This window comes from Cryptomeria japonica, chromosome 5, assembly GCF_030272615.1.
Source record: "Cryptomeria japonica chromosome 5, Sugi_1.0, whole genome shotgun sequence".
NCBI lineage: Eukaryota > Viridiplantae > Streptophyta > Pinopsida > Cupressales > Cupressaceae > Cryptomeria > Cryptomeria japonica.
This window is the reverse complement of record NC_081409.1, coordinates 693,279,770-693,296,184: the sequence shown is the minus strand read 5'-3', so window position 1 is coordinate 693,296,184 and position 16,415 is coordinate 693,279,770. Positions and strand designations below refer to the sequence as shown.

At 36.5% G+C, this 16,415-nt stretch overlaps 1 protein-coding gene across 2 annotated transcripts in view; it reads right to left on the bottom strand.

Moving 5' to 3' along the window:
• The window catches only part of LOC131067349 (uncharacterized), a 97,125-nt gene that overhangs the window by 40,190 nt on the left and 40,520 nt on the right, over window positions 1–16,415 (bottom strand). For both annotated transcript variants that reach the window (XM_059221626.1, XM_058002318.2), the window contains 2 exons: window positions 925–1,031; window positions 727–825 (listed from right to left, as the gene is read on the bottom strand). In XM_059221626.1, the coding sequence (XP_059077609.1) occupies window positions 727–825; window positions 925–1,031 (206 nt within the window). The remainder of the gene's footprint in view (window positions 1–726; window positions 826–924; window positions 1,032–16,415) is intronic.

Below are 16,415 nucleotides of genomic sequence, written 5' to 3'. Positions count from 1 at the left end.
TACATAAGATATATATCAGAGAAACAATGTTTTGAGGCAACAACCTTGAACAACTAAGTCAGCAAGCAGTAAAGTACCCTCTCCATTGACAAGTTCTCCATAAAACTCTATAGCCAGACAACCTAAAATGATAGTTTGATTAATCACATGATCCTGGAGTTGATAGGTAGAGATGCAAATGTAGCCTTTATCTTATTAAGATTCTTTTGTAAGCTAGAAACAACTTCTATAAAAAGGGATGAGTTGAAACTGCAACTACGACCCTCAGAGAGAGAAGATTAATCATATGCAATTGCTCTAACTACAATGGAAATATAAATAAGCGCATGATAAACTAGATAGCATTCAGAGAAAAGGGAGATGAAATCTCAAAGGCGCCTATCTCTTTAACTACACAAATGGTTTTGGTCATTGAGATTCCACATGACCATTTGGAAGCCCTTAAAACATGTAACTCGGATCTGCTGGAGCTCCCAAACTGATAGGAAGCATACATGAAAATATGCCAGATTCCTTTATGATTTCAAATTATGTCTTGCTTATGTGGAAGTAATATGAGATATCCACAACCCAATGCATAAACAAACTTCTAGAAACTAACAGACAATAGTATTCCACCTTTTGCCAACTAGCAACTATCACACTAAATTCAGAAAAAGTATAGCACAAAAACAAATTTTACAGATTAATCATAAGAAAGCCAGAGGCAAGGACACAATTCCATACCTTCTTGAGAATCCTTCATTTCCATTGTCTTCATTAATTTTTGCCTCATTTAAACTGGTACTTGTCCTCCCTGGTACGAGTGTATTGACATAGTCATACCTGCAATTCAACAGAAAGGTGTTACTAATGCATAGGTTCAGTAACGAATTTAATATAAAAACATACTGTATTTTCCTTACAGTCAAGGTATGTACATACGGGTTCATGCTGAATGGTATTTGAAAATTTTCAACTGCAACCATTTTCTGTCGAATTGTGTCTGTCACAGGACTATCAATACCATGTGCTTCCAACGGAATCCAAGGCTGCAGAATCACTGCATCCATCAGATAAATAATAGAAGCAAATAAACATATCGATCTATAATTTAATACAAGACAAGAATGGTCCCTGTGCTTTACCAAAATGATTAAGGTTAGTGGATAGTTCATTTGCATGTATTTATGATTTTATCCATGTAATTAGGAGTCAAAGAATGCAACAGGGTATTCTATTGCTGAGTAACAGTTAAAATTTGATTGAGGAACCTAATTCCTTTGGTTTGCTAGAGTCATCTTTGGTGAGGGTATCTCCAAGGCACAAATGCTAATCATCATCACACTTATGGGCATCAATCATCCTCAAGTGATGTTGATTATATGGGTTTTATTTAGAGGTTTGATAATGTAATGTCTCCTTGTCAGGCCTAGTCGGCAGAGGTGACCATTAGCCTATTTCTTGAGTTCTCATAGGCTAATTGGCATTGGAAGGGGAACTCCAAAATTCTTGGAGTGCACCACTTCATCCTTTCTTGGTTTCCATTGATGGCATTGAGCTTAGTTGGCATTATAGATTGTAATGACATTTCCAAAAGTGTTTTCAGACTCTTGGGTTGTTCTCCAAACTTCTTGGAGAGCATGTCTATTTTTAGTCAGTCTCTAAATTGGCACCAATCATCATCCCACTACTTCAATTACATCTTGGCATGAACAGATTTGGATTACGAAGCCTCGATAGTGCTTTCCACTACTCCAATGAGAATATTTAAAATATACACTTAAGTTCTAATGTTTAATGTTAAATTATTTACTTGATTGTTATATTTTTATAAATTTCCTTTATGTCCCCTCAAAAGTGGACGCCTAGAGAACGTGAAGGGGGACTTGCACATGAAAATCATTTTAATAATTCAAAAAAAGGCTTTTTGGTGGGAAATAAATTATTTTATATTTTCAAATTGGTTTTTCCTCCCTCCAAAGCTGTAAAAAGAGGTTGGAGGTCTCATTTGCTCATATGCTGAAGATTACATGTATCGTTATGTTGCTAGATTGAACCTGCATGTCCTTCCTTGAATCTTTTCAGGACAAAAACCCTCACGGGATTACTAGTTTCTGATTTGGAAGACAATCTCTAGCTAGTTTGAGTGGTTCTATTCAGGAATCACCGTTGTGCTTCAATAGAGTTCCAATTTCTAGGGTTTTAAAATGAAGATTTTTGAAGTCTTCTGATGTGCATATTTTTGGGTGTAAAAAGTTGTTTTGGTGTGTTTGAAAGTGTTTCCAGTGGGTTTTTCGCTGGCCATACCATCCTTCTAAAACAGGCCTTACCTCTCTTGTTTGCAGGGAAAGTTGCTGATAGGGATTGAAAAATAAATAGAGGTTGTGTCACTTGTGATTTCTATAGCTCAGTGACTCGTTTGCAGAGGGTTTTGAGACTATTTGCAGGATTCACAATTTTTTAGAAAGGCCCTACCACAAATTCAAAAGACTCTTGAAGCATGGCTTGGGAAGCTAGAAGCAAAGCCCTTCCCTTTTAGAGGGTTTACTTGGCTGTATGGAGTGGATTTCTTGTTGTTGGGGTCACAATGAAGCCGTAAAGCTCCAGGTACTTGCTGCACTGAATGGTTTAATGTAATATCAAGTCTGCAAACTGACTTCTCCTTGGTTTTTCAGGGCTGTTTGGAGGTATATCCCTTATTGATCGGTTTTTATTGGAGGCGAGCTTGGTTGCATAGAATGAGTTCTGGAAGGTTTTAGGTGACTGTTTGGACCTGCAACACATATTCCAAAAAACTGGCCTGCATTTTTGCAAACAGTGGGTTAGAATGTGTGTTTCCTTCTGGCTGTGATTATTCCAGCTCTCATTACAAGGTATTTTTGTTTATTATCTCCTGCTGGGTATTATTTTCATGCAATTTGGACAATCTGGAAAGTCTTTTCTCTGAGCTATTCTATACCAGCATGCATCAGCTTTGTAAACTTAATTTAAATTGGTACTTATAACAGCAGAGATATCATTGTTTCAATTAGCATGCAATCTTATGCATTATTAAAAAACAAATAAAATTTGGAAGGTGGTTATTACAGATAATGATAATAACATTTTCCCCTATTATGTAGTTTAAAAGAAATATTAAATGATAGGGAACATTAACAGTCATTGCATTGCCTAAATGGTTGTAATGTCCCCCTTTTAACTTACCTAGAAATATAATTAAATAATTAGAATTATTTTTTTAATTATTTAGTAAGGTAATTAATTCCTAAGTTAAGTGACCACTTTATGTCAATGAGAAATTATAAGTAGGCCACTTTATTATTTCCCAAGCTAAAGTGAAATTAAAAAGAAAGGGAAATATGAAGGGAGAGGAAAGCTGAAAGGGTGGATTTGAAGAGTTTCCTAGAAGGGAAGAGCATGTAAAGGCTCATTTGGGTATGTTGAGTTAATTGATATTCTTCTTCTTGATTGAAACCCTTGTGGTTTTGGAGTTTGGAACTTGTTCCATCTCGGCCTCTTGAAGACGAAAACCCTCTTGTGAAGATCAATTTCAGGAGTGAAAGATTCCTCCCTAGCTGATGTTGGCCGAGTCACTCAGATTTCGCAACTAAATTCAATTTATGGAGTTTTGGAAATTTGTTTAAGTTTTTTCAATAGACAAATTTGCAAAATAATAAGATTATCAGAGACTCTGCTATTGTTCATCAGACTATCTCTGCATTCTGAGGCTGCTAAATAAGGTGCCATATATGTATATTTTCTATATGACAATATTCATATTTCATTTCAGATTCCTATACTAGTCTGCTGTTATATGATTTAAATTATAATGTGTTGCAAAAGCATTTAATTAATGGGAATTAGTTTTCATGGGGAGCGATTTGCAAATTCTGAAAAAATTGGGTAAGAACCAGTAAGGGGTCTTTACAATGGTTATGTATGTATAGTAGAATACTTATCTATAAACTAGCTACATGTTCCTTTCAGATCAGGAACAAGAAAATGCGAAAAGGTGCTAGACCTACATTTTAAAACCCTAGAAGATATGGACCATGATCCAGATAAAATATTGAGTAATCATAAAACACAAGAAGAAAGATGAAGAAGCTTTATAAAATGAAATAAAAAGTTGGACAAAAGTACTTTAATCTTGCAAAAGACGATTGTAGATAGAGAAAAAAAAATGTAGCAACCAGGTAAGTGTTAAACATTTTAAAATTTTATTAAGAGAAAATCCATCTTAAGTTTCTAGATTATTTACGAAAAAAGTTTGATACAGCCTCAGAAGATTGAAGTTATGTCACTGAAGTTCAGATCATAAAAGGAACGTATACCAATGACACGTAAATCATGGTCAGCTAATTTCTTATAGTCCTCTTATAATCAAGCAAGTGGCTATCAGTCGAACCTCCACTGATAAAGTCAACAGAAAATCTCCACAAAAAACTGCCCCTCAAATCCCCTCATCTTTATAGTTCACCTTTGGATAATAACTTATTAGAATGGAGAATAGTAAATTGCTATCTTGATAGTATTTTCATTAATTGACAAGTACTGCAGAATCTTGGCATCAAGTATTACCAAAGAATTTTCCACGTCAGAGTCCGAGATGTTTAATCCAAACTTATCTCTCCCACATCCGAAGCTTGCAACAAATAACAGCATAGATATTAAACAAGAGTATGTCACACAGGACCTTGTCTTTCGTTTGGCAAATAATCAATTGCAAACATCTAGTGTTGTTAAACATGGGGTCAATAGGTTGTCTTTATGCTTTGACCCATATTTGTGCATGAAACTAATCATTTTTGTGCAAAGGTGGTTTTGCACAATGCTAATAAACTAATAGATAACTATGTAACACTGACTATAATACTATCAAGGCAGGATGCACTTAACCGTGCAAAGGCGATTAAAATACACATATCATATTAATGAATGCACTCTTGAGATGGATCACATTCATGAATACAATACAAATAATCTAATAGATAACTATGTAGTACAAACTATAAGCTTAACTACTTCCAGGCAGGATGAACTTCTTCATGCATTATAAATGAATGCACTCTAATCGATTGCACCAAGATGCTCGTTGAGTAATTAAGATGATTTGAGGATCTTCCACTAGACAAGGATACAGATCATGTTATTAAAATTAAAACAACATATCATTACCCCACTGCATTAGTATCCTCACTTCATGAAGAAGGAAATCGAAACATAAAAAAGACCTCAGGGAATTAAGTGCCATAGCTCCAATTAAGATTGTTTTGAAGCGAAGTCATACTGATAAGAAAAAAAATTATTTTGTGTTGCTTATCAGATCTTGAATAAGGTCACATAAAACATAGATTCTTGTTCCTTAAATAGATGAGCTCCCCAATGACCTACAGGGCATAATGCTCTTACAAAGAAATACCTACATTCCTGGACATTATCAAAAGTAGTTAACAGAAGAGGATGCTACAAGGCTACCTTCAGCATCCAGGAAGTGCAATATCAACCATGTCTGATGCCCTTCAAATTGTGTACTGTCCCTGTCATCTTCCAAACCAAAATGAATAAGGCATCAGAGCCATATTAGAAATACATTTATCTCCATCCTTTTAATAAGATCTTTGTGTACAAAATATTGCAAGTACGACTTCCAAACCATAACAATAGTTAAAAAAGAAATGCAAGGAGAAGTTATTCAAGGGAAATATATTGGTGGTGTGGCTTGCAAATAATACTTCCAAGGTCCACAAGAGCAAAGTTCAGTTTCCTACACCTTTGTCTTCCATACTAAGAGAAAATCAAATGTTTGCCAGTGATTTTAAGTGTTACTTTTAATGTATCACATCCCCATTCCATTCTACAATTTACATTTGTGTGTTCCATCAACTTAAGAAATAAGTCTCCAAGGTCATGATCTATGCCTATCCAAGTTAGGACTACCAGTTGGATATGATCTTTTTACTAGATTACCAATCTGCATTCTGTTATGACAATATTCATCACCATTCACAGGCCTTACACCTGGTTGTGGAATCTAGATCTAAACAACATTGTGCAAGTCCTTTGGTAACTATAGGGATCCATTGTCTGCATGGGCAGATTTCCTGCAAGTTGATGACCCTACTCTTGCTAAGTGAAATTTAATTGCATTAGAACCTGACAAAAGCATTTAAAAAAGGCATTTAGGAAGAATCGAGAGACACTTAACTAATCGAAGAAATTATGTAATGTAGCCAACTTTGAATCAGATGTAGACAATAGAAAGAAAACTAATATAAAATGAAGTCCTGTATGAATCACTCAGCCACAATATTCAAAAAATTAATTAGAAATCATAGAACCCTTCCTACCTATTGTCTTTCAAGTTTCAACACTATTCTAAATGTAATGAGTACTGTGATTTTATGGCTTGACGAATTTGAGGTATTTCTTCCAATCAAATGAATTCAGAATCGTTAAAAAATATAATTAATATTTACTTAAAAAGCGCAGATCTCAGAGCAAACCAAACAACAGCAACACTTAAAACATAACTGCAATGTTATTCAATTTAAGTGACTTCCACATATAAAGTAAATTCAACCAAACTTACCAAAAGAACCAAGAGCTTCTCAGTGCTAGGAAATGCACTGAATCAAAATTTCTATTTCAAAGATGTCTACCAGAATGTGGAAAACAAGCAAATTGGCTATCCAAGACAAAGGAATTTTCTAGGAGTAGAAATATAGCCACTAAGCAAAAGGATCATCGAAAAATGGGAATGTCAAAAGCCCTTCATAGAACCAAGGTTGTTAATCCATCATTATTAACATGACTAACTTGCAGGAAATAAAATATTAATCTGTATTATAATATACAACATAGTTGGAAAACTTATTTAGACTTGTGCAGACTCGTGCAAAAATTGAGAGTCGTGAAAGAAAACAAACTCCTCATCAAAAACTTGTGGATCAAGTTCTAGCAATTTTTTGGTGAGTTGTTTCACCAGAACTCAAGAAGTGCCAGACTTGGACTAGTGACTCCTGGGCTTGAACTCACATGTCCTGAGCACAGACTCGGCTGTCCCAAAAAGGGCAAATCAGTGTCTTAGACATGATTTTTCTCATTATTTCTGGCATTTGGTCTTCAACAAGTGCAAATCAAGTAGAGAGGAATGAACTGAAAAGAAATTTGCAGGCGGATTTGAAGATTATATCAAGGTGCACCTAGCAAACGTTGTCTTTCTTTTCTTTTCTCTTTTCCTTCTTTTCCAGAATTTCAAAATTCAAACACTGAAAACCACGCTGCTTATGCTGCTGAAATTTTATGTTATTAAGATTTCCCAACCTTCCCTGCTAGTGCTGTGTTTTAAATTATTTATCTTCTCTTTTTTTTCCTTTCATTTTTTTTTGGAATTTCTTTGTCAAAGACTCAAAACCCTGCTGACTTTTTTTGTTTTCAATATACAAAATCAGCAATTGTAATGAAAGGAAGCAACAAAATGGCAAGTTGGGTGAGAACAAGGGTACAATGACCTGCAATTTTTATGGATTGATTATGAGGAGAAATTATTAAATTAAAATCCACCTTACTTGAAATGTTGGCTGGGATGTAAAGTTGTGTCCTAAAGTACCAGAAAAAGTGGGGGAAGAAATGAATACCCTACTTTCCAATTATGAGGAGAATAAAAAGAGACAGAAAAAGACAAAGGAAGCAAAGGCATCAGCTATGAATTCCTAAGCCACCCTGAATCATCTAGAGATTATTTTATTGTCACACAGATTCAGCATTACTCCACTGATGAGTTTTAGCCATCTACATCCTACATCAAATTCGTTTGTTCCATGCAATGTTTTAGAGGCACAACCTTCACTCAAAGATGCCAATTGGTGTAGAGAAAAACACCAAGAAGCTAAGAAGGTAGCAACAAACTTTACAAATAATTACTGTTTAATGTGGCAACAACCCATATTGGGAAGGGTTGTGTTGTGACCATTTCACACATCACCCCATCACAAATGGGGACCCCCCTCTTTTGCTTTTAGTCTTAGGTTTTTGTTAGGTTAGTTTGCTAGGAGCGATCCTTTGGAGTGAGTGAGTTTGAAGTTGATAGCGCATACAGCAGTTTGAGAATTAACGATTCACATCTTTTGCTTGTTTTGGTAGGGAATGGAGTGCAAAGCAGATTAGGACATGGCGATTGCCTAGATCAGATTTCCTTTGATTGCCTAGATAAGCGACAAGACATTTCCATCATTGCCTTTGATTGCCTAGGACACCAACTTAAGACCTTTCATTTCCTTTGATGGTCAAGATCAACAAACTAAGGGATTTTATTTTCAATCAAGCTTCTAACGTGTCAGATTTCATTCCTTCCTTTGGCAATGGAAATCAGTGACATAAGGATTTCATTCCTTCGTTTGGCAATGGAAATCAGCGACTTAAGCTTTGTAAGACTTCCTTTGGCAATGACAATCAGCGACTTAAGCTTTGAAAGACTTCCCTTGGCAATGACAATCAGCGACTTAAGCTTTGAAAGACTTCCCTTGGCAATGACAAGGTGTGACCTAGGGAATGTTACCTCTAATGACACTCGAGTAGTGCGATTTAATGAATGCGATCTTGCGAAGGGTATGTATTTAATATGAGTGCCACCTCAATTGGACCCCACTATGATGGAGGAAAGACGTTTTATTTAAAATTTTGAATTGAAGATTCAGGTCAGCCTTTTATTTCTATTTGCAAATCATTTAATGATGATCACAAGTTGGCCTTGTGATGAGATACGATCTCCCTTGCAGCGACTATAAAGGTAAGTTGATCATTGCATTTGATTAACAATATGAATTGATTTGAGAGTGATCCCAATTAGCAGCAAATTTGTCATCAAAGGCAGTGATTCCACTTCTAAACAGATATCGCCAAGATTGTTATTGCAAACCACAGCAAATCCATTCATTGATTTTGGTTAGGCAAAGTCCGTAAAGCATAGTGAATTGACTTCCCACATCAGCAAATTGATCAAATAGAAAATTTGAGGAAGATCACCAAATTTACATCAGCAACTTGACAAAATCCAGTGATTGACATCAAGGGCGCATTGATATAAAAGGACAATTTTGTCAAAAGAACAATCAAATTAAAGTAACCAGTCTGTTTTGGAAGCAATTTGCAGGTCTGAAATAGGTTTATTTGATCATTTTTGCAGAAAATCAGACTTCGTTTAAGTGCTGGTCCAGTTTCTTGCTTATTATTTTCATGTGATTTTGATCATAGGATGCTTTGATTCATTGCATTCTAAACATCTAAGAACATTTCAAAACCTAATTCATTAGCTTAGATGGTCATGTTCATGTAGGATCAGGTTTTGCAAGCTAGGGTTTTAAGCAATATTGAAGATTTTGATGAATTATCAGCTCTAGGGCAGAAATTCTTAACCTAGGCGATTAATTTCTACTTGCAAGCATTAATATCATATCCTAAAACTAACTTGAACAACTCTCACAGGTAGAACATGGCAGGAGTACGGCAAGCTTTCAGCAAGGACTCAAAGGGAGAGATGATGGAGTCCAAGATTACATCATTTTGGGGCAATGTAGGGGATACCAACCTTGGCCACATCAACATGAAGAAGTTCCAAGGACCTTTGAACACCACCAAGCCTTCCGGATTCAAAGATGATGATAGAGAGCGGAATAGTGAAAGCAACAGGTTTCCCTCCAACTGTGCAATGCAATGAGTTGATCGTTGAATGTGCCAAGCACTATGATGCAAGCAAAAGGATGATAGTGGCACCTGATGGTAGAGAACTTGCCTAGCTTTCCGAGAGGACTATTAGCGAAGCCTTCCATATACCTGAATTCAACAAAATGATCTACAAGAGCAAGGAGGCAGCACAAGTTGTCTACGATGACGATCCCAACAAATGCCTCGGCATAATCAACGAGTACTGGCTATTGAAGAGCAGGCTTGGCCTATCCAAGATACCCGTCAAGCTCCATAGGATTGACTTCAAGGAGGATTTCGGTGACTTAATCACCCTACTCAACCGAATTGTAGGGGCTCCTCAAGCTTCTCAATTCGAGAATTAGATGTTCTACTTCATGGAGATCATATCGACTGGAAAGGAGAGAATCAATTGGGCAAGGATTATTAGCAATAACATTGATATACAACTCAATAAACTTGTGTGAACTAGAGCGTTCTACATGAGTTCATACATCATATATTCACTTGCTAGAGCTCATGAATATGTAGGATTAATCTATAGAGGTCTAGTTGGAATTGGAGTTGGAGAATTGAGAGCATGTGAATCATACACACGGCTACATTACCCTAGCAAGACACATTACATAAGAGTGAATGATGCTTTTACTATGCATATAACATGGACTTTGCAAGGTGGTATTCATCAAAGACTATCCCCACAAGCGAAAGAGCTAGTAAATAAGTTCGGGGCTTGGTTTATCCAGTTTCCCAAGTTCACCTACATAAGAGTACAGGGATGCTCTTGTCCGCCTTACATGCTACCGAGATATCCTACCAACAAGCTAGTGTTGCTTGAGTTGGTGAGGCAGTTGATGGCATACAAGAAAGTACAAAAGAATAAACACAAGTCGAGGATTCCATTTACCATTTCAATTGGACAATCATTGGAAGTGTCTACACCCTTGCAAGCGGCAGAGAATGTGCATGAGGAATTGAGGTCCCTCCTTCTCATTCCATACTTTTCTAGAGATAGTTTTGATCCCTATAGAAAAATCAAGAGATCAAGTGGAAGAAGACACAAGCATAAGTTACAATTGTAAGATCAATTCATGAATGCTAAAGACAATCTCGACATAAGAAAAAGAATGTGTTTGAGGCTACCTATTGACATCGTCAGAGCATGCAAGGTCTTCGACATTCCCGCTCAAGCACAAGACAGTGGAAGGCACCTCCTACCAGTATATGAGCAAGAGAAAGACAAAGAAGTGAAAGTCAATTGGATTGAGGTGGAGAGCACTGATTTGAAAGACTTAATGAAGTCAGTCTTATCATACACAAAGCGATGGGTAGATGCTCAAACCCGTGTATTGAAGAGTCAAGGCACTCAACTGACATTTGAACTGATGGGAGAGGTGGATTCTTCTAATGATGAGACAGAAAGTGAAAGACAGAGTGGAAGTGCCACCCAGTCAGCTCATTCCAAAGGATCCAAGAGGAAAGAAACCAACAAAGAGGAGCCTCCAAAGAAGAAGCATAAGTTAAGTTCAAGACACCGCCCTTCTACCAGTACCTCTTCCATGCATGAAATGGAAATGAATCAAGCAGCTACCCAGGAAAATCACCCACCTAGAGGGAGCATTGATCATACAATGAATGAGTCCATAGAATCTACAATTCAAAACAATAGGTGCAGAAGGACATAAAGGGAAAGCAACTATTGAGTCAAGACAAGACAATCTCACCTAAGCCAGTCAACAATAAGGCAAGCAATGACACATCTGTGAGTATTGAAGATGAAGATCAAGAAGTTACATAACCCCAAGAAGATTAGTTCAATTGAATGAAGTACAAGTAGGAGAAGAGAGATCAGCTATCCTTACATGACTTACAGAGAGAATCGAAAAGGAAGTGATAGTAGAAGAGTAAGATCCTATTGATTTCCTGGATAGAACTCAAGAGACTGAAAAAAAGAACGCAGTGAAGATGTCAAAGATGACAAGAGATGGTGAAGGATCTCGAATAATACAGATTGCCATTCCAAGAGTAGATAAGCCTGAAGACGAGATCATAGCAGAGGAGTATGATTTGGAGACTATTGATTTAGGTCCTCCCACCACTGATCAAGCATTGGAAGACATGAATGACACAGTGAAGATGGTCCATAACAAGCTAAAGTTGGAAGTAGAGAAGAATAAGAAGTTGGAGAAAGAAAACAGTGTATTGAGAAGTCATCTCCAGCAATTCAAGCAACCGTTGAGATAGCATGATCCTTTGGCTATGCCACCACCATTGCCTCCTCTAGACTCAATTGACAATTTTGAAAAAATGAAAGCTTCGTCACACTTGATGGACACTCGGATTAATAAGACTTTCCAAAGGCGAATGCATTCATAAAGGAACTAGTGAAGATATTCCACAGAGCTATGGAGATTCATGAAAGAACCCAAGCACTCATGGCAACATATGATACTTTTGTTTACACGAGAGACTTCACCATACCCATATTGCAAGCAATGAAGAATATGCCAAAGCAGGCGTCGGTGAACGAAGGAATATTGGAAGATGGACAATCACCTGATTTCTAGCAGTGGTGTAATTTGCTTCGCATGAGGAAGGTCATATTTGAAGATATCAGCGATGGATGCACTCAAGTTGATCAGGTAGTTAACTTGATACATGACAAAATCTTGGAAGTAGTTGAGATCATTCTTAAGAAGGAGAAGAATGAAGGAATTGATATTGATGTCGATCAGCTAGCTGAAAGAGTGAAGATCATCTTCTTTAGAATAGATGAATCACCTTCTGAAAGGCAGCTGGATGATATCCATTCATTCACAATACTTGCCAACAAGACGAGAGATTTTAGGCCAGGATGAAGTCAGTTACTTGGAAGAACCATTGAAGAACCTACCGGCAATTTCAATAAGGAGATTGAATTCATGGCGTCCAGATTCGTTGAATTTGCAAAATTAGAAAAGGATCAAGGCAACAAGATTCTAGAAGATAGTTTGTTATGATCTTATGTGGCATCAATTTTTCCTCATATTTTGTGCCAAATGGATGTCATATTCCCATTGGCTAATATTTAATAATTAGTTGTTTTGGTTGTTACAAACCCTAATTAGGGTTTAGGTGGCAAAATCTAGGCCCTCAATTCTAATTCAATCTTAGCCATTCATTGTAATTGAGAGCTCTATATAAGCTAAACTCGTTTCATGTGCAAAGGATCGATTAGAAGAGTTTTGAAGAATTGTTCGATGCTGCAGAAATTAATAAACCATTCAAGTGTTGGTGACTTATTTTGTTTTGGAGCATTTGCTTGTTTCTTCATCCTTTATGAGAGAAGTTAATATTTGAAAAGAAAAAAAAAATTAGAATAGAATTTGCTTTAAGTGTTTAAGATGAGTGAAAGATGCATGTTCATGATTGATAGTGAAGCTCGTTGTTCATACTACTAGTACTCCATCAACGGTGAAGTATCTTGTGAAGTCAACTAAACTTATCTTAGCCAAAGCTTAACTTCAATTACTATTCCATCATTGATATGCTTCATCCTGAAGGTATCTATGCTTGTGGTAGTGATTTGGAAATCACCAAGCTATCCTTAGAAGATTGCACTAACATTGTGGAGATGATCATAGCATGTCAAAGAAAAGCTTAGTTGAGCTCACTTGAAATTGTCCATTGTCTTGCATTCATAGTATTAGCATAGCATTCCTAAACCTTGCTCCTTTTTCATTTTTTTAATCAAAGATCAATAGTAGTAGAAGAGAGGGATATTGCAACATCATTCAAAGAACGTCATTCCATTGAGTTTGAATTAAATTTATAAAGAACAACTACATAAGTCCCCTCGCAGGTACAGAAAATCACATCACACCATTGAAGCTATCCAACACGTCAAGACCTGACATCGAGAACCTTGGAGTTGTCTCAAGTGATCCCTTTACCCATGTACATTCTAGAGATTCTTTTATTGGCCTAGGGAGTCAACATTCCTCCACTAGGGAGAGTTTTGGCCATCCACATTCTCCACCAAATTACTTTGTTCCTTGCAATGTTTTACAAGAACAACCTTCACTCCAAGATGTCCCTTGGTATTGTGAGAAATACCAAGAAGCTAGGATATTAGCAGCAAATTTTTACAATAATATACTATTTAATGAAACAAGCAACCCACATTAGGAAAGATTGGAAACTACAATAACAAATACCCATACAGAGTTTAAAAATCCAACTAATACGGATTTTAGCAGCCCATTGCAAGAGGGTGTCATAAAAACTGCATGGCTTGTAGTAGATGATCAAAGGAAAGAGTGGTGGAGAAAAGGCTACAACATTTTATCAAATGGATGGACAAATGGCAGAAACAAGACACCAATTAACTTTTTAGTGGCTTTGAGTTGCACATTGGTGTTCTTGAAGTTTATAGATGCCTTGCATGAAGTCAAGAATGTTGAAACTTTAAGTGATTTATTTGAGGAAGTGATCTAGGAGATTAGGGTAAAAAATGTTGTCCAAATTATAACAGACAACACAGCAACAACATTTGTAATTGTGAGGAGACTTATTCAAGACAAGCATGGCCCATCACTGATATTTAATGCTTAAGGACATTGTGAAGATTGAATGAATCTAAAATGTGATTGAAGATGCTAGATAATTACCAAATTTATTTATAACCATACTTGCATAGTTAGTTTGATGAAAGGCAAGGAGCTTGTGCAATTAGGGGTGACACAACTTGCCACCAACTTCCTCACTTTGCAATGCATTGTAGCCTCACTCCCCTCTCTCAAGCAAATGTTTGCAAGAGACGCCTAGATGAACACTCCATATTCCAAAAAAAAAATGAGGAGGCTGCTATGAAAACAATTTTCCATGAGGTGTTCTTCAAACATGCAAAGGAGATACTCAAAGTAAGTAGTGTTAGAGTCGCCAATAAACTCAAGCAAAACCAAAAGATGCCTTCCACAAGACAGCGGCAAGAGCTAAATAATGTTTGATTATGGGCAGAATGGATTAAATTGAATTCCATACATCACAAAATGTAAAAATGAGGCCTTGTTTATATAGGCAAGACTGATAAGTATGATTAGACAAGATAATGACAAGTGTCTTAATACTATGACATGAGACAACTAGTGATAAGATAAGATAAGATTATATAACAACTAAGACCTTTGAGAAAGATTCCTAAGCCCCTAAATAAACTTAACGTGTGAATAGGACCTACTAGTGAGCTAATTAGGTAAAATACCTTATTCACACCAACAACCCCCTTAAGTGCAACATAGAGAGAAGTAAACAAATGCAAAACATAATGATGATGATTATGGGTCCCGGCTACTAGGCCATGTTAGGTACCTAGTTACAAATGCAATCTCTCAAAAGCAAAGAAAAGGAGAAAACACGGTGGGACAAAACTCCTCGCCAAAAGAGAGAAAAGATACAAACAAATATGAACAAGTGATGGATGAACACAAGACCCCTCATGGACAACATCCATCACAAATATACAAGCAATTGTCCCTCCATAGGAAGAAAAGAGAGAGACTGTGTAGCCCCCATAATGTATAATGTCATGCAAAAATGGTAAATGCTTGAAGACAACACATGATCCAATGCCTACAATCTTGTTTTCCCAAATCCTTTGACCAAGTAAAAATCCAAGAATGCTTCCCATTTCGGATAGGAATTGATAGGAAGAAGACTCCAAATGTATGAAGATTGTGTCTCTAAAATCTCCTCATGCATCACCATGTTCTTGGTAGATGAAGATGCCCCAAACAAATCATGTGCATGCCTAATCAAAGATGAAGGTAACAAACTAGGATCAACTAGTAACTAATGTTGAGCTAGATCCAAAGACAAAGATGATGTGACACCAATTATGATGGGATTGTCATCAAAGAGGAGAGATAACCCCTCAAATTTGTCCTCCAAATCTGAAATGTGAGACTCCAAAAACAAATTTGAAATACCTATCAAGTAATCATCCCACAAAGATGAATCTAGAAAACTATAATTTACCTGTTACAAAGAACCACTAGAAGAGATCGATGAAGCATCTCTAGAACTTAATGTAGCAATAAAAGATGGATTGTCTCATTGAACAAGAATGATGGGAGCCTCAATCAATGACTTTGTACAAGGAATCACCAAAGGTGAAGGATTAACAATTGTTTCTATAGGTGAAGAAACAACTTGAGATTTGGATGTAGCATCAAGTGATGGAAGAGATGCACACTCAAGCAAGAGTTGGATAGCATTGTTTTGAGATATGAGGACATAATTTGTTCCCATGTTGATTGCTCCACAATATGCACCTTGACAACTTTTACACGTGATTTACTCCTCAAATGTTAATATCTCCAAAAAATTACGAGGACACAAACCCTCAATGGCAAATAGAAACTCAAATATGATGTATGTTGTAAATGAAATGATTTGATCAAAGAAATACCTTCCCAAATGCCAACATGCCCAAGTAATCCTTCAAAATGCCAATATGGAAAAAACTAAATAAAATGTATTTGGGACTAAACCTGAAAAAAATGCATGGATAGCTTGATAGAGCTCTTGAATACCTTTCCAACACGACAAGAATCATGAAAATCAAAAGATCTAAACAAAAAGCTATGAGCCCAAGAACAAAAAATAAAGATCCGACTTCAAACAACAATAACATTTACAAACAGCAATATCATATAGTGGCCAAATTGAGTGAAACAAAAGCCAAATCT